The sequence below is a fragment of the Chrysemys picta genome, chromosome 11 (assembly GCF_011386835.1).
Source record: "Chrysemys picta bellii isolate R12L10 chromosome 11, ASM1138683v2, whole genome shotgun sequence".
Lineage (NCBI taxonomy): Eukaryota > Metazoa > Chordata > Testudines > Emydidae > Chrysemys > Chrysemys picta.
The window spans coordinates 3,460,332-3,479,208 of record NC_088801.1 but is presented as its reverse complement, the minus strand read 5'-3'; the positions used below and the strand labels follow the sequence as shown (position 1 = coordinate 3,479,208).

The 18,877-nt window shown below is 60.8% G+C and overlaps 1 protein-coding gene across 20 annotated transcripts in view; it reads right to left on the bottom strand.

Annotated features, from left to right (window-relative positions):
* TNS1 (tensin 1) overlaps nt 1–18,877 on the bottom strand; it is a 251,427-nt gene that overhangs the window by 111,274 nt on the left and 121,276 nt on the right. For 19 of the 20 annotated variants that reach the window (XM_065561395.1, XM_065561381.1, XM_065561385.1 and 16 more), the window contains 6 exons: nt 11,053–11,102; nt 9,238–9,409; nt 5,538–5,588; nt 3,435–3,557; nt 2,419–2,483; nt 730–813 (listed from right to left, as the gene is read on the bottom strand). In XM_065561395.1, coding sequence (XP_065417467.1) covers nt 730–813; nt 2,419–2,483; nt 3,435–3,557; nt 5,538–5,588; nt 9,238–9,409; nt 11,053–11,102 — 545 coding nt within the window. Of the gene's footprint in view, nt 1–729; nt 814–2,418; nt 2,484–3,434; nt 3,558–5,537; nt 5,589–9,237; nt 9,410–11,052; nt 11,103–15,437; nt 15,667–18,877 lie in introns of those variants that run through there. The other variant, XM_065561394.1, reaches the window with a different exon arrangement.

Sequence of the window (18,877 nt, the reverse complement as noted above, 5' to 3'; positions counted from 1 at the left end):
AACTCGGCTCAGCACCATTCATCTGTCCAGGCTTCAGGCAGAGCACGGTGCACGCAGAGGGTGCGTGGCAGGCCAGGCTGGTCCGCAGGAGGCTGGTCCCCAAGCCCGTGTCAGGAGAGTTCCCCCTGGGCACCGCGGCTGTGGGCCCTGAGATCCTGGCTGAGTGCAGGAGGCAGGGTGCAAAGGGCCAGCCCCTCCTCCCAGCCCCCCACACCCACTGCCTCAGCTCCTCGCTCTCGTTTGGAGTCTTGATAGTTTCCTTTCAAGCCGGGGCAGAGCCGACCCAGAACTCCAAGCCAGCACGCCATGCAGGGGGGATCAAGCCCCTGAGTCCAAGCCCAGGCCTATGGTAGGGGTCTGGAGCAGGTTCAGAGCCAGAAGGGGCCCAGTTTCTGGATCTAGACCAGGCAGCCTGCCCCTGCTTTGCACCTGCTTCCCAGCCCTCTAACCTGCCGAGGGGGGGCAGAGTTTACGCAGCTACCTCTGCTGGAGGGCCCCTTCCCCTCCCAATGTGATGCACCACACACCAGGCACACCCAGTCCTGCCACCAGGGGGCATCTTCTCCCACCTGACTCCATGGCCCCCCACACACCTGTCCGGGCACCATATGTCCGGTGGTTCAATTGCCACCTTTATTTCCATCTCCAAAGGCCCCAGCAAGCCGCCGACAGGCCCAGGCCAGTGCTCACAGCTCTGGCCGCCGGGGAGGGAGGCGCCGCAGGACTCACCTCTTCTGTGACGGCTGCCCGACTGGCAGCACCTTGTCCTCGTAGAACCTCTTCATGGCAAACCTGTCGAGGGCTTGGTCCGCGCTGCGGGGGGAAGGTGCACACGGTCAGACGGGCGGGGGGCGGGCTCCGGGCCGCATGCAAGGCAGGCGGCAGTAAGGCCGAGTGCGCGGGAGGGCATGGCAAGGGGGCTCCGTCTCCCCCCCGACACGTTTATAAACACGAGGCGCCGGAGAGCCCATTGGGGCTATTTTGAGGCCCTTCAGTTTTACCTGAGCCAGTAAGAGGTCCCTCGGGGCTTGTTTGGGGGTCAGCGGTGACGTGCATTGGCAGGGCTACATGGAGAGCCCAGGGGTAGCAGAAGCTGCTTTGGGTCCCAGCTGGGGGGCATGGGCAGAGCTGTGTTGGCACCAAGGATGGGATTTGAATAGCAGGGGGCTGCGGGTCGGGATTGCGTTAGCATCAGCAGAGCTGTGGGGGGAGCCCAGGGCTGGGCTAGCAGGGGCTGCGGGTCGGCACTGAGGGGCACCGGCAGAGCTGGGGGGAGACCCCAGGGCAGGTCGGGACTGAGGGGTACCCCAGGCCCGGATGAGCAGGGGGTGTGGTGGGTCAGGGCTGAGGTGCCCTAGCAGCATCGTGGGGGAGGAGGGGCGTGTTTTCCTAGTGCACTTCTCCCCTGCTAAACCCAGGGTTGTGAGTTCAATCCTTGAGGGGGCCACTTAGGGATCTGGGGCAAAATCAGTCCTTGGTCCTGCTAGTGAAGGCAGGGGGCTGGACTCGATGACCTTTCAAGGTCCCTTCCAGTTCTAGGAGATAGGATATCTCCATTAAAAACAAACCCTTCACCTGCCCCGGCTCCAGAGCTCGCCCCCAACACGCGCTGCCCGGGTCCCGGCTGCTGTCTCCACAGGGCCGCACCGGATACCCCAGCTCGGGGAGGCGGCTCCAACTCGCCCTCCGGATTTACAGACACAAACCGGAGCCAGTTGGATTGACACAGACCTGGAATGGCCACTGCAGCCCCCTCTAGGCCTGGGCCCAGCCCATGATGCCCGGCCCCAGGAATCCTGCAGGCTGCAGTCCTCTAGCATCCCCCGACCCCCCACATTCTGCCCCCAAGCGAGGGGCCGCCCTGGTACTGTCAGTCCTTGGCCGCCTTTCCCTGCTGCCAGCCAGGGCGCTGGGACGGCTGGGGGAGTGGGACCCTGTTCTCCTCTCACCGGGCTGGGTTTGAAGTGCTAGTCTGGAGGCAAAGGGCCCTGCATCCCATTTGCAGCCCCCTAGCTATCCTGCCCCCCAGGAGGTGGTCCCCTCTTCTCCTCCCTCCTCGTCTGCCCCGCCCGCTGCCCTCCCAGGTGGCTGGTTCGGGTGGACGGTCCCCCCTGAGCCGGGCCTGGGAGATGCCAGGAGCCGAGAAGCTGCCAATGGTCCCCCGCAGGAGCAAGAGTGAATGGCACCAGTGCCCAGACCCCAGCCCAGAAGCGGGGGCTGGGCCAAAGGCACCATCACCGCTGCTGGGAAGGGGGAGGATGCTGAAGAGAAGCGGCGTCTTGAACTGGGCTCCAAAAAGCGGGTCCCCGGGCAGGTTATCTCCACGGGGGCACTAAGGCTTTGGGGAGAGGGTCCAGAGAAGATGCCTGGGGTGCTGCTCCAGGTGCCCCACCGCCCCGCATGCCAGGCTCCTCTCACCTGGCTGAAATGTTGCTGTAGTGCATGTAGGCGGCCACCACGACTCCCATCCGGCCTCGGTTTCCCTGCGAGAGACCAGAACAAAGAGGGCATTGGGCATCCCAGGGGGCATCCAGAGACATCCCAGAGTCCGCCAGCCAGCGGCAGGGTCCTTCGCGCAGGGCCTGATTCGACGCTCACCGAATGCAAAGACTCCCCTTGATTTCAACAGGCTTTAGAGCGGGCCTGGAGTGCTGGTAACCAGTTGCCACGATCCACCCCAGAGATGGCTGCATTTCAGCAGCCAGCAAAATGGTCACCGTATTTCCAGCCTGAAGCGCCCAGAGCGATGCGCTAGGGAAGGGAGGTGCTAGAGAATCCGTGCTGGGATCTTGGGTTTGGCCAGCCTGATGAATAACACCCCGCAGAAGCTTTGACAGGGGTAGGGGTGTCGTGCCTGGATTTGGAAGCTATTGTGTTCCTAATTCTGTATCACACACACGGACCGTGTTGTCATGCCTGACTCCCGGCGTGTTCCCCCACTCCCCTATCTACTAGACCAGAGGTGACGAGTCGGGGGCCGGGCATGCAGGGTCGCATGGCCCCGCCCCCGATTGCTCGGTCAGATGGTGCGGCTGGGCCCCCTCCCTGCGGGGCAGCTGGGAATGCCAACGGGGATGACACGTGGGATCCTGACTCAGTCGCTGCTGGGCTGAAGGACGGGGGGGGCTTCCCAGGGGGGCCCAGGGCTGGCCGTGAAGCTCTTTCCTTTGAGTCTGTGATGTTAACGGGCCACGGACCTGCCCCTGCACCCCATCTCTCCCCTTGTCCCTCGTTCAGCCCCTCCAGGAAGTGTTCCAGGCGCTCCCCGGCTCCCCCAGGCCCTGCTCCCCCTCCCAGCTGCTCTCCCATGTGTCCCTGTGCCCTGCCCCCCGAGACAGCGTCCCCCTGCTTTCCTCTCCCCGCCGGGAGCGGGGCCGCTCGGCCCAGGCCATTGGCGAACAGGCCCTGCCCCCCCGGGGGGCGCTCTCGCTCACCTTGTTGTGGAGCACGACCACGTTGTGGGGCTCGGCGCTCAGCCACGTGTCCATGGCCTTGCAGATGCTGCAGATCTTCTCCAGGGCAGGCGTGTGCAGGTCGGGCCACCCAAAATCCAGCACCTGGGATGGGCAGAGACAGGGGGAGGAGGAGGAGGCTGGAGGAGATGAAGGCTCCCCCTCTGTGGCTTTTGGTTACCAGTTGCCGTAGACGCCCAGGGCTCCTCATGCCAGCCTGGCCTCACGGGCGCTGCCGCCCGCCGGGTAACCTGCCCAGGCGGGACCCAGAGTGTGCGGACCCACTCAGGTGGCCGCTGGTTGGGAGATGCAGGAGACGCCCTTCCAGGGGCAGAACAGGTCTTTGCCTTGATGGCTTTACCCGCCCACCAGCCTGAGGGGAAGGGCACACATGGGACAGCAACGGAGGGAGGGCATGAAGCCAGCAATGGGAAGTGCTGAACCAGGACCTGGGCGGGGGGGTGGGCTGTGTGGTGCCTGGGCGGGAAGGGGTTAATTGTGCCCAGTACCAGCCTGGCCTGCATCCCTGCACCCCTCGGCAAGGCAGGGGCATGGCACCACGGGAGGGGCTGTGTGCCACCCTGATTGATTGGAAGTGCAGGGCGCAGGGACTGGAATCATCCACAAACCCGGGGCCCCACCCTGCCAGCTCCCGTAAGGCAGGGGGCAGGGTCTCTCCCGAGGGCAGGGCTGGGGGGCTCGGCCCAGTGGGTAGGCCTGTTGGTAAGGGAGCATGGTCCAGGCCTTGGCTGCCCACTCAGACTGACCACAAAGGGAGCCAAGCTGCTGCCGACAGCAGCCTCCGGATCTGGACCACTAAGGCAGGAGGTGAAAGGGGCTGGAGCCCACTCCCAATCCCCGGCCCACCCGACTTTCCCCTCCTCCTTGGTGCTACCCAGCTGCGAAGACCCAGGCAACTCCTGGCCTGGGCCGGTTTCTCTGCTCCCCGGAGATAACCCCCAGGCCCATCCGTTCCCGCTGCCCCGGCGCTAGCGACCTGCGACTGCTCCCGCCAGCGCCTGGCACACCGCCGGGGCTTGCCGCGTGCTAGCTGTCTCTCCGGGAACGGCGCTGGGGGGGCAGGCGGGGAGATCCCGGCGCGTGCCTGGCTCCCACTCCTTGCACAGCCCATGCGGCTGCCAGAGACAGCGGGAGCAGGATGGGATTAGCGGACAAAGAAAACACATCCACGGGGCTAAGGAACACTCAGCCAGTGGGGGATCCACAGGGCTGGCAGCCCCGTCCCGACACGGGAGTCCCCTTTCCCCACTAGCAGCCCCCGACGCACCCTGCGGCTCCGGAGTCCAGGCCCCATTCTGATTCCAGCCAGCTTCCAAAGACCATCGCAGCTGGCAGCCCCCGGGCTCGGCTGGGGAGTCGCACGATGGCTCTGAGGCCGGCCCCCAGAGCCAAGACACCACGGAGAATTGCACCCGCGACACCGCAGGCTGAGAGGAGCCCGGCTCACATGGGCTCAGCTGGGCTGCCAGGAGAGGCCGTTCCTTGTCAGCGGGTCTGACCGGCGTCGGGATTCCCTGGCACTTCCGTAGCCCCAGTCACACCCGTGGGGGCGCCAGGGACCTGGGGTTCGTCACTGCAGAGATTTTCATTTAGCCAGGCGCCCCCTTCGGTTCTGGGGCTGGGGGAGGGGGAAGAGAGCTCTCTTGGTACCAAAGAGGGGCAGGCCTCATCTCCCCACCACCCCAGGGCCTCCTCTGCCCTGGGGGACCCCCTGTGGGGCTCAGAGGGGTGCTCCATTTCCATGACCCTTGGCCTCTCCTCCGGGGCTGTCCGGGACGGGGCTCTGGTGACGTGGGCCATTGGGCGCTGGACAGGGACCTGCCAAACTCAGTGCTTATGGGTGGGAACACTCCTGCCTCGTGGGGCAAAACAACGTGCCAGGGGGCACACCCAACCCCCGCTGGGCTCTGTGCACCACTGGAGGTGAGAGCAAAACACCCAGGACCCCCCTCCACCCCCCGCCAGACTCCAGCTCCTCCTGCGGCTTTTGGCCTGGGGCACATACCTCCCCTCCCCCAGCCCTCAATGGCACCCAGAGCACCCCCCATGGCCGGCCGCGCTTACCTTGGAGTGCAGCTTGCTGATGTCGTGTCTGCGCTCGGACAGATTGAAAAGCTTGGGAGAGAAGGAGAGAAGAGAGTCAGGAGAAGAGCAACGGTGGAGCAAGGACAGCGACAGCGACAGCACCCCCCGGCCACCCCACACATACCCAGTGACAGTGCCCCCCTATCCACACCACACAGCCCCAGACCCAGACCCAGTGACAGTGCCCCCCGGCCACCCCACACAGACCCAGACCCAGACCCAGCGACAGCGCCCCCCGGCAACCCCACACAGACCCAGACCCAGTGACAGCGCCCCCCGGCCACCCCGCACAGACCCGGCCCCAGCCCCAGCAACAGCGCCCCCCCGGCCCCACCGCACAGACCCGGCCCCAGCCCCAGCGACAGTGCCCCCGGCTACCCCACACAGACTCGACCCCAGCCCCAGCGACAGCGCCCCCCGGCCACCCCACACAGACCCAGACCCAGTGACAGCGCCCCCCTATCCACACCACACAGACCCAGACCCAGCGACAGCGCCCCCCGGCAACCCCACACAGACCCAGACCCAGCGACAGCGCCCCCCGGCCACCCCACCCAGACCCGGCCCCAGACCCAGCGACAGCGCCCCCCGGCCACCCCACACAGACCGAGACCCAGCGACAGCGCCCCCCGGCCACCCCACACAGACCCGGTCCCATCCCCAGTGACAGCGCCCCCCAGCCACCCCACACAGACCCAGCCCCAGCGACAGCGCCCCCCGGCCACCCCACACAGACCCCGCCCCATCCCCAGTGACAGCGCCCCCCGGCCACCCCACACAGACCCAGACCCAGCGACAGCGCCCCCCAGCCACCCCACACAGACCCAGACCCAGCGACAGCGCCCCCCGGACACCCCACACAGACCCGGCCCCAGCCCCAGCGATAGCGCCCCCGGCCCCCCCACACAGACCCGGCCCCGGACATTCGGCAGGGTCTGAGGGAAGAAGGATGGAGTCACAGCAGCAAGATCTTGCAGCTCTTCGGTTCAGAGCAGGCAGGGCCGGCTTTAGGCCAATTCCACCAATTCCCCCGAATCGGGCCCCGCGCCTAAGAGGGCCCCGCTCCCAGTTGGCAGGGCCGCCGGGGGTGGGAGGGGGAAAGAAGTGGCCGAGAATCCCTTCCCTGGCTAGAGGCTCCTTTTTAATTTTTACTCACCCGGTGGTGCTCTGGGTCTTCGGCGGCACTTCGGCAGCGGGTCCTTCACTCGCTCCAGGTCTTCGGCAGCACTTCGGCAGCAGGTCCTTCAGTGCCGCCGAAGACCCGGAGCGAGTGAAGGACCCACCGCCGAAGACTAGAAGCACCGCCCGGTGAGTACAAGCCCCACATGTTTTTTTACGTGTTTTTTCTTTTTAGTCATCCCTGCCGGGGCCCCGTCGAAACTGTTCGAATCGGGCCCCGCACTTCCTAAAGCCGGCCCTGAGAGCAGGGTGGGATAATGCGGGGCCGGGAGCTGGGCCCTGAGGCCGTGGAGAAGGGGCAGCCAGTGGGGATTCTGTTGGTGCCCCGGGACGCTAAGAGACCGGCGCTGCCCCCCTGAACTAGCAGCACTGAGCTGCTTCACCCCAGCACGGTACCTCCCCCAGGTGTCCGCACTCATATCACGGCAACCTCCCGGACACAACTCTCCCCTCCAGCCTGCAGGGCAGATACAGCCCCCTCGTTCTGCCTGGGCGCCACACGGGGACCCCGGGGCTGGGCCTGACCCGCTGCAGGGAGCAGCGCCTGCACACCACAGAGCCATTGCTGCGGGAAGTCTCCGCTAGGCCGTTAGCCACCGGCCCAGCAAAGCGGCCACGAGTGTTATGGCTGCCTGGCCCGGGGCATCACGCAGCCGGTGATGTGACCCAGGCCGAAGCAGGGCCAGGTGCACGGAGCTACAGGGGAATCTCTGCTCCTGCATCAGAGAGGAGGTGGGGACCAGTGCCCAGCTCCAGGGTCTCTCTGTTGGGCAGGCAAAGGTGGACAGGGCTGTCACAGTCAATATATTGTTGCTGCCTAAATGCACGACCCTGAGTGACTGCCGCAAGAATGACCGAGAAGCTGGATGGCTGGGTGCATGCCACAGCCGGCGTGACCCAGGAGATCGGATTAGATCTGGGGTATCAACCAGAGCTCAGACTCCCAGAGTGGGCTCACAGACAGGGGATGCGACAACCCCGCCCTGGCGAAATGGGAGGCATGTCCCAGCAGGCCGGGAGCAGGATCCCCCTAGGAGAGAAGGCAGAGACCCCCTGGACTGGATGATCAGAACGCTCCGTTTTCACAATGGAAAGAGGCGAACAGCGGGGTCCCCCGAGGATCTGTACTGGGACCTGTGCTGCTCCACATACTCATAAATGATCTGGGAAAGGGGGCCAAGACTGAGGTGGCAAAGTTGGCAGATGATACAAAATTACTCAAGAGAGTTCAGTTCAAAGCAGATTGTGAAGAGTTACAAAGGGATCTCACGAAACTGGGTGACCGGGCAAGAAAATGGCAGATGAAATTCAGCGTTGATAAATGCAAAGTAATGCATGTTGGAAAACATAATCCTAACTATACATACAAAATGATGGGGTCTAAATTAGCTGTTACCACTCAAGAAAGAGATCTGGGAGTCATTGTGGATAGTTTTCTGAAAACATCTGCTCAATGTGCAGTGGCCGTCAAAAAAGCGAAGAGAATGTTGGGAATCATTAAGAAAGGGATAGATAAGAAGACAGAAAATATCAGAATGCCACTATGTAAATCCATGGTACGCCCACACCTTGAATGCTGCATGCAGTTCTGGTTGCCCCATCTCAAAAAAGATACATTCAAATTGGAAAAGGTAGGATTTGGAAGGGCAACAAAAATGATTGGGGGGATGGAACAGCTTCCATATGAGTGGAGATTAAAAAGACTAGGACTGTCCATCTTAGAAAAGAAACAACTAAGGGGGGATATGATAGAGGTCTATAAAATCATGACTGGTGTGGAGAAAGTGACTAGGGAAGTGTTATTTACCCCTTCACATAACACAAGAACCAGGGGTCACCCGAGGAAATTAACAGGCAGCAGGTTTAAAGCAAATAAAAGGAAATATTTCTTCACGCAACGCACAGACAACCTGTGGAACTCATTGCCAGGGGATGTTGTGAAGGTCAAAACCTTAACTGGGTTCAAAAAAGAATGAGGGAAGTTCATGGAGGACAGGTCCATCAATGGCTATTAGACAAGATGGTCAGGGACACAACCCCATGCTCTGGGTGTCCCTAAGCCTCTGACTGTCAGACACTGGGACTGGACGACAGGGGATGGGTCACTCGCTAATTGCCCTGTTCGGTTCACGCCCTCTGAAGCACCTGGCACTGGCTACTGTCAAAGACAGGATCCTGGCTAGATGGGCCATTGGTCTGATGCAGAATGGCCATTCTTATATTCTTAATGGACCCTCGTGACCATGAATGTATCGATCTCGGAACCTGGGCATCCATTTCACACCCTCCTGAGATTCCCGAGTCCCCGTCTGACCCTGGAACATGGTGCCGGGACCGTCCCCACGCTGCGGGGAGGTGGATGGCTTGGCAACCCCAGGAATTCAGGATCCCAGCCCCTACAGCTTCCTCTCCCACAGTCAGTTCCACACCCTTCCCGACACTCCTCCCCAGGCCCTCCAGCCGGCCACATGCCAATGGGGAGTGGGGCGGTGTCTCTTACCAGGTAGTTATCTCCATGCTTGGACTTGAGCATCTGGGCCACCTCCTTGAGGTTGCTGCGGAAGTTCTGCTCCTCGGCCGAGCTGGGGTACGAGACGGCGATGATCCGCTCGGTGATGTACACCAGGTCCAGCTCGCAGCTGTCCTCCATGGTCTGGGCGACGCTCACGCTCCTGGGCCAACAAGAAGCAGCCAGTTCAGGGCCCAGTAGGACGTTACGGGCCTGCCGGGCGAAGGTCTAGAGATCTGGAACCCGAACAAGATGGCGTTCCCGCAGCACCCTCCTTCGCCCGACGACTGCAAAGGGCGTTGTAAGCGGTAGGTCCTTAAGACCCGTGCGCTAATGATCATCGTCCCTGATCGACAGATGGGCTGGGCAAGGTACGGACACGGGGAGATCGAGTGGCTGGAGCGAGGACATGTCGGGACTCCCATGGCAGGTCTAGCCATGGAGTTTAGGTGTGGGGGCTACCCACCCCCTACTCTGGACACCAGCTACGTTGGCGCAGAGACGGAGCCCATTGCCGTGCCAGCCTCTGCACCCAGCCGCGTGCTCTCGGTGCAGCTGGTGGCTCTGGGTCCAAATGGCCACTGACCATAGCAGAAAGTGGCAGAGCTCCTGGAAACCGCGTCCAGAGCTAACCCTCCCAACCACCCAGCCCGACACTGGTGGGTAGTTTGTGGTGAGCAGCCTACAAGGCCCCACAGGTGAAGAGATCCTTCCTGTGCTGACCCAGGCCCCACCTTGTCCAGTCCATCCCCATCTCCAAGCGCCATTCGTTACATTCTCCCATTGTTGCCTCTTGGCAACCAGATCCGTATCTCCGGGAGCTTATCTCAGTTACACAAAATAATCAATGAAGTCCAAGTGAAGCCTGGCTGGAACGCACTCAACGGGCCTCTCTCTCTCCTGGCATCCGGCCACGGACCAAGCAAACAGGCTGTAGGGTCCTAGATAAGCCTGAGGGAGACAGCTGCCAAGGCAGCCTGCGCCCGCCTGGGGAAGCGATGCTCTGCCCTGCAAGGATGCAGAGGTCACCCCCCCCCAAGGGTGCACAGCATTTCTAAGCAGGGGGTGAGGGTTGGAGACCACAGGCATCCCGTGGAGATAGAGGAGATGAAGAAGGGGGTACCTGAGGTATGGGTGAGCTCACAAGGACCTCAGAAACGGGCCCCACCCTGCCAGGCATTCAGCATCCCTCCTTCCCACTGCCTTCACTGGAAGCTGAAGGAGCTCCGTGCACTACAGGATAGGGGCTGAAGTACACAGCGGAGAGACGCCGAGATGGTGATCGGCCTGGAGCGTTCGAAGGAAGGGGGTGAGGGCTGGGAAAAGGGGGGAATTCTGGTCCCCCTCCTGCAGCACAGTCCCACGGGAATCATTCGGAGGGGAGAGCGCCCCCTAATGGGATATCCCCCCAGGCAGCACAGCGCCCCCTAGCACCATGTGAGAGCTCTGGTCAATTGGAGGAGCAATCCGCGAATGAACCACCAGCACCAGGGGAAGAAATTCTTCACTTGTTTAAACAGCGGTACCCGAGGCTGGCACCTGGTTATAACCTCAGACTTTGGGCTTCCATACTGCCACGGTCACAAACCACGGCACCAGCCATCGGCAGGAGGCCCCAAGAGGAGTGCAAGTTCCAGATTCTGTTTTTAAACACAAGACTGAGCTGATCGAACAGTAACAAGCCCTGTCTACACTGATCTCACGCTGCTGGGGAGGGAATGAGGCCAGGCCCGGGCGGCTCTCCTCGCCGGGGGAGAAGTCTCTGCCCATGGCATGGTGCTGGGGGGGCAATCACAGGGGTTGTACCTGGAAGGTCTGCGTCGGGGCTGGGCACTTTTGGAGGATTTTGTAGATTCCTAAAGAAAAGAGAGAAAAGCAAAGTTACCATCGTGGGAGTTCATCGGGGAACGGTGTCTCCGACCACACAGATCTCAGAGCTAACACCTGCTTCCCCCCCGCCCCCCCGTAGACAATCACTAGCAGCCAGCCTAGTCGGATCTTGAAAATTTCAGCGGTTTTGCCTTTTTGGCCAGTTTAGGGCGGGAAACCATTTCAAAGTCTCCAAAATTTACCCAGGTCGGGAAAACCTGTCCTCTGTCAGCCCTTCCCTGTACTCTGTACACTTCACCTCTGCTCCTCCACCTTCCCTCCCATCCTATAACGTACCCCACCACTCCCCAAACTCCTGATCCCTCTCCTACCCCTCCTCAGCTGTGCTGCAACCCCCTCCCACCCCCTAGCCACACAGCACCCACAGCCAGCCTTGCTCCTGCTGCAAATCACAGAATCATAGAAGATCAGGGTTGGAAGGGACCTCAGGAGGTATCTAGTCCAACCCCCTGCTCAAAGCAGAACCACCCCAACTAAATCATCCCAGCCAGGGCTTTGTCAAGCCGGGCCCTAAAAACCTCTATGGATAGAGATTCCACCACCTCTCTAGGTAACCCATTCCAGTGCTTCACCACCCTCCTAGTGAAAAAGTTTTTCCTAATATCCAACCTAAACCTCCCTCACTGCAACTTGAGACCATTACTCCTTGTTCTGTCATCTGCCACCACTGAGAACAGCTGAGCTCCATCCTCTTTGGAACCCCCCTTCAGGTAGTTGAAGGCTGCTATCAAATCCCCCCTCATTCTTCTCTTCTGCAGACTAAATAACCCCAGTTCCCTCAGCCTCTCCTCATAAGTCATGTGCTCCAGCCCCCTAATCATTTCCGTTGCCCTCCGCTGGGCTCTCTCCAATTTTTCCACATCCTTCTTGTAGTGTGGGACCCAAAACTGGACGCAATACTCCAGATGTGGCCTCACCAGTCCCGAATAGAGGGGAATAATCACTTCCCTCGATCTGCTGGCAATGCTCCTACTAATACAGCCCAATATGCCGTCAGCCTTCTTGGCAACCAATCTGCTCCAGCCAGGCTGCGTCCTGTCTTCTGGTCAGCGCTGAGGTGGGCCACGTAGGGAGCAGAGATCGCTGAGCCTTTCCAGCCATGGCACCTTGCTCTAGCACATCCTTTCCCCAGGTCATCGCTATGGGAAACCTACCCACGCTAGCACCTCCTGCAGGCCAACAACCCGCCCCGCAGCCATTAGCAGGTGCCTTGTATCTAAGATCCAGCCGGCTTCCAAAGGGTTAGGTCCATCTCTCAGTGCCCTATAGTTATTGTGTATAGGCCAGATGAGAGGAAGGGGCATTGAAAACCTCCCCTCTTTTTTTCCTGATATATTTCCAAGTGAAACTCATATGGATCAATTCATGTCATGAGTTTCTCTGGTCTCAGCCACGCCAGTTGCACAGAACTGCGTGTGCCTGTGCTCCAGGCCCCTGACCTGGCACTCTGCAGTCCAGCCCAGCACCTCTGTACTGGACGGGGGGCTAGTCTCCCCCGAGCAGAGGCCAGGGCTGTACCACCAGCAGGACACATTTGCTACCTAACAAGCAAGGCTGCGTGAGCAGCCAGCGTTTGCCTTGGCTTGGCTCGGCAGAGGAAATGTTTGAGTTCTCAAGGCAGGAAGCGTCTATTTACACACGATCCCCAGCCTCAAGAATCCCATCCGCAGCCTGTTTGTTGGGTGACTTCATGACCTCCGCTGAAAAACAGAGTGGGGTTTCCAAAAACCCCTCCGCGCATTCACACCTCATTTGTTTTAGGATCTCCAGCCATCAGCGACAAGTCGTTTAAATGCTCATCTTACTCGAGTAGTCCAATCTGACCTCACGGAGGGCCCCACACCGCTGCGCAAACCACAGACCAGTTCCCTGGCTGGATCCTTCGCGGAGCGATGCCGGGGGACACCAGCTGAGGCTCCGGCCCTAGAGAGCCAAGAGTCGCTACACCCCCTGCGGAAATGCAGCTGCGGCTGGGGTGGAGCGTGGCAGCGGTTTAAAAAAATGCCCGGCACACAACGGCTTAGGACATTAAGTGACAAAGGATCCTGTACCAGGGTGAAACTGCAGGAGGAGTTTGGGCTCCTGCCGCCACATTAGTTCCGTACTGATGCCGAGAGAAGAGCGCCACCTACTGGGAGTCCCCAAGAGGACACGCAGTGGGAAGCCCTCGTTAGGTCTGGTCAAGGAGACATCCTTATACCGCACACTGGACAGGCCTGGCTTGAGGACCTACCTAGGACAATTTTTAGGGTGGGGGTTCCTGCTTGGCTGCACACACGCGCGCCCCGCTGGGACATTTTCAGGAGGCTCTGCCCCTTTAAAGGCACCCCTTAGCCACCCCACATCCCCAGGGCCACCGCAGTGGAAAATATCATCCCGAACGGGAGCAAAGGAGACCCGGCATGCTCGCTGCAAATCACCTTTGCAATGGTTTGACGAGCTGTCACTGAGGGAGGGCTCATTCCCCCGCAGGGGCTGTACGCGGACGGGGGCGTGGGGGAGTTTACAGAGGACAGTGTTTGGCCGAAGACGTCAAGGGCAGTTTTACCATGGGCGTCAGGGGCGGCAGGCAGGGCGAGCTGAACATCATGGCCGCGCTCTCCTTCCTTGGCCCCCATCTGCGGGACAGTTACCTTTCAAGGTGAGCCGGATCGGTCAAGCCAGCGCGTCTCCACGCAGCAGAACGCCCTCGGTGTTCTCCCTGCTCCCGATCCTTCTGTCCAAGCACCCCCCGTGAGTGACAGCCAAGAGCTCCACCTTTCTCCGCGAGAAATGCCTTTTTCACGCCGAGCGACAGCCGTGTCCTCGCCCGCTAGTCCTGAGTCCGCAGCCCCACGCCCCCAAGGAGTTTGCGTCCATTCTCATTAATAGCCTGTGGCTCCCAACATCTCAGCCTCTGGGAGCTCGCTGCGGAGAAAAAGCCACTCGCCGGGCTTCCTCCCAGTCCAAACTCACTCCCTTCGGCTGTGTCTACACTGCAGCTGGCTGCGAGCCTCCCAGGCGGGGCAGACCGCTCCTGCTAGCAGGGCTGGAGCCGGCTTTGCGGCTTGGGCTGGAGCTCCGGCTCGCCCGACTCCCTGTGTCCGGGCTCGGGTGGCTAGACCAGAGGCGCTACCTGCACACCGCTAGCTCAAATCCCGCTAGCACGGGGCGGCCGGCTGCTGGCTGCAATGCGGACGGGATCCAACCAGCACATGGCAGTCAGGCGGACATTGCTGGAAAGACTCTGGGGTTCTACCAGGTGACGGCTGCCTGAATCCTGCAGTGAATCCAGAAGGGGGCTGGGCACGGACCTGGATTTCGGCACGGCCTCCTGCAGAGCACGAGGGGAGAGGGCAGCCGCCAGGCTGTCCTACCTCCCAAACACCCGGCTCGCTCCCCCTCGCGGCACCGAGCCTCAGGTTCCGTCAGCATCGCGGCTTTGTCTTCGCAGTGTGGGCGTCCCCTTGGAAATACAATTATTCTACTTAACTGCCAGGGGGCAAATTTGTCTACGACACCTTCGAGGCTTCAGACGGCGACACCCCGCCCCGGGGTCCAGCCCAAAGACAGACAGACAGCGAGAGCAACAACACGCTTCCAGAAGCAGAGAGCCACTGGACTGCAGGGTGCCTGGAGCCACGACTGGCCTTTGCCCTCCTGCCCCAGGGTATCCTCGGGGCAGCAGGGGTCAGTATATCGGGCGCATCATGCCCCCTGCACCGGGGAATCGCACTCACGCCGGGATCCTCACCTGCGCCGCCCAGCGGCCTCCAGCACGGGGCGCGCACCATACCAGTGCCCCTCCAGCGTGTGCACTTCGCTCCCCTGGCCCATCTCCGCCCCCGCTGCTCCCAGCTGGCAGGAGGGCATCCTAGGAGCCTGAGCAGGAATCAGCGAGCCGGGAGCGCCAGTCCGCTGTGCTAACCGCCGGACAACAGCGCCCTAGCGGGGCTAGGACCGACATGCCCTCTGAGCTCGGGCCAGGCTGGGCGCGTTCGGAGGGAGGAATCACAGGGCCTCGAAGCAGGTCAACAGCACACTTTCACTGCTGCCCGCTCTGTACCCTTCCATGAAGGAAATGAGCCCGGACAGCCCCCGGGAAACCTCTTGCGCTGGCCCCCGCCAGGGCCTGTCAGAGCGTCTCCTGCTCCATCGCCCTCCTACTCCGTCTTTCCCCACTGGGGAGGCGACAAGCCCATTTCTAACCGCACCCTGGGGTGCGTAAACCCCAGGGCACAGCCGAGCAGCGCAGGAATGCGGCACCTCGCTGCCCTCCCACCTCCGCCTCGGCGCCTTCACCCCTCGGCCCATGGATTTACCTTGGACCAGGTGAGGCTCCTGGTAATCCACCTCCAAGGCATGGCCGCTGCTCTCCCCCGAGACCCCCGGGGCGGTTACTCCGAGCTGCAGCCCCCGGCAGAGCTGGGTCACGGCGTGCGGGTTTCTGAACGGGCACGAGGCTGGCACAGGCTCCGCGCTTAGTCCTTCTGCCTTTAGATCTGGGCTCTGAGCTCCACCGTCCTTTCCCCTCTGCAGCGCGGCAGGCTCACCACAAGCGCGCGCCAGGTCCGGGAGCCGCCTCCGCCCCACTCCTCCGGCCCCCTCCCGCCCGGAGGAAGAATCAGGCCGCTATCAGCTGATAGCAATAAGAACAGGCCAGGCTAATGTTATTAAGGGCTTCTGATGCGCAGCAGCCAGTATCCGAGCTGTGGGGAGGGAGAAGCCACAAAAGATCCTTTCACATGCGACAGGCTGGGGCGATCCCTGCCTCGTGGGGCTGGCTCCACATCAGTGAGACCGGACCCCACCCACTGCCCATTCACCTAGCGCAGCACTGAGCAAACAGCACGGGCAGGGCCAAACCCCCGGCTCCATCTAGCTCAGGATCCCGTCTCTGAGCGGAGCAGCCCCGGGGGAGGAAGAACACGGCAGTACAAGGCAGGGCAGGATCTGCCCCACAGTAGGTCCTGGTTTGCACCCCGTAGCATGAGGTTTAATAGCCTTTCCCCACCTGATAGCCAGTGAAACGTCCAGACCTCGTGTGTTACACAGAACTCCCAGCTGGGCCTCTCTATTTTCCAGACACTTTCTCCTCCAGCACCTTCCTGAGGGTGTAGATAACCAGATCCTGGTCCCGGGTCCAACGCGTAACGCTCGGCAGTACTCCCAGCAAGCGAACCGGTGTCCAGGCTCCTGCAGGTTTCCTGGCAGAAGAGAGTTTTCAGGGGGCCGAGGAAAATCTGGGGTTGCAATTGTCTTCGTGCTGGTGTCACAAACCAGCCTCTGGCCCAAAGCTACTGCTCTGGTCTCCCATCATGCCTTGCCCCGGGCGTCGCTTTGTGCCGACAGACAGAACTCCTCAGCGTGCCAGGCGCTGCCAGGTGACCAGCCTCGCCGGCGCCTGGCTCTCCACGAAGACCGCGAAATGCCAGCTCCTCCTCCGGAGGCTGCCGCAGATGCACTGGGTGGGGACCCCGGTGGGAAGAGGAGTCACACCTGTTTCACTTCACTTCTAAGTGAAGAGGAGGCAAGTGAAGCTGCAAATGAACCGCCAAAGCAGGGGCGGAGCTTTTGGGGGGCTGCAGCCAACTGCTACCCATCTGACATCAATCTGCACCGGCTCCTTTCACTCCCTGCAGAATAGACTCTTCGTGTAAATTGAACGAACACCGTGGCTCCGGCAGACCCCTGGCCAAGTCACACTCCAGAGATGGGGCCTGGCTGGATTGCCCTGCAGAGGGGCTCTGCCTAGCTGCAGAGCCGGAAGGGGAGGCATTAAGGTGCATCGACAGTGTGGGGCAGGGGAAGCCTGCACTGAACCTGCCTGCTAAAGTCAGGGGGAAATGATGTAACGACAGCCCCTAGCTCTAACACCGTGCTTTTCAACAGTCGCTCTCAAAGGAGGGCTCATCATCCCCATCTGACACAGAGGGAAACTGAGGCACGGAGCGGGGAAGCGACTTGCCCAAGGTCACGCAGCGGGCCAATGGCAGAGCGAGGTCTCATGAGTCCCAGTGCAGTGCTCTAGCCACTCGGCCAAACTGCCTCCCTAAGGTAATGAACCTGAGACCACAAGCCGGCAGCCGGGATCAAACCTGGGACCTTCAGCACCAAAAACGCAAGCCCCTACTGCCTGAGCTAAAGGAAAGCTCTCCTAGCCGTAAGCAGCCAGCTCTTGTAGTGTGGGAGCCAGCCACCCGGGGGCGACACAGGCACACATGCTGACTGCATTGAAATGACCTTTTCTTGTATTGATTCACTGAGAAATGATCCGGCGGGCCACGATTCATGGGATTAAACGTTGCCGCCAGCTGCGATTCACAGACGGCTCCCCCTGCTCCCCTTCCGCAGATGGGATCGCAAGTGACCCCTGAAGGGAGAGGGGAGCCAGGTCTGGCAATTAACGAAACCCCAGGCTGTTTGCATTATGCTAGCCACGCCCCAGAGCATTTACCCTAGCAGGGGTGGCAAGCGAGCGCAGGGAAGCGCTGGGTGCTGGCAGGGAAGAGAGGACAGATAATTCTCTTGAAACCGATAATGAACCCAAGTTCTAATATCCCCCTAAACACACTGATCAGCAACGGCTCCAGCAAAGCAGCCACATGAACGCCCTGAGCCAGGGACCTGGGAACTTGGGGTTCAGTTCCCAGCTCTGCCACCAACTCTCTGTTTGACCTTGGCCATGTCACTTTGCCTCAACTGCCCATCTGTGAAATGGGGCCAATAAACCTTCTGTGGCCTAATTAGCCTGGAAGATCTTTGGGGCAGAGGCTTTTGCTCTGTGTCTGGGCAGTGCCTGGCACCATGGGGCCTCCCGGTGCTACTGCAACCCCACCCCTTGGCAGCTTCTGCTGCCACTAACGATGCCCCCTATGGAATGGTGGCGCAGGTCAGATGCAAATTTCAATTGCACAGCCCCAGGCATTGCTGCTGCCTCGTGGCCATAAACAGCCCTTAATCCTACAGTCAGACGCCCGCAAGGATGTTTACAGCTGCTCACGTAATGGAAAAAAACCCGGTGCCAACAAAGGGCTGTTTTGCTGCTGCAAACAGAAGCCTTGTTCAGTTTAATTCCACATGATTTAGCTCTAGTTAATTTGTTTGGGCTGGATCGTTAGGCCCACAGCAGCGGAGCCAGGTTCCAACGCACTCTCGTCTGGGGAGATGGGGGTATAGACTCATGGTGCTGGGAGAACCACAGAAGATTGGATGGGTCTATTTAGAGAGAACTTCAGTAGCAGCAGATGCAAGGTGATCATCTCCCAGGAGATTCCTAGTGCTGGCCAGACTCCATAAAACCTCCAGCGTGGGTCTTCAGCCAGTCCACTGCCCCTCCCACCTGGCCCCCAGGATGCAGCGGGAATTAAAATGATCAGCCCTTTCTCGGCTCTGCAGAAATGCTCCCAGACGCCTTCCAGATCCGTGAGAAAGCTGAAATCAGCTCTCTGGTTTCCAAAGCCAGTTGGCCCAGCCACGGTGCTTGCGGCACGGCCGTTCAGCTCAATTCACAGCAGGTGCACAACCCGCGGCTTATTCGAGGGGACAGTTTCTGATTTCAGCTCAGGAAGAAGACCTCAAATCTAGCATGTCATGCACCAGTAGCAGGTCGTGAATTGTCGCCCTCTAGTGGCACTTCTCAGTATAGTACTTCTCAGGACAGGAAATTGCTCGATGGACTATACTCCCCAGGCTCCTTACCAGGAAGCGGGCCGAATCTCCAGGCCTCCGTCTTCCCTTGCTAACAAAATAAATCCCGCAT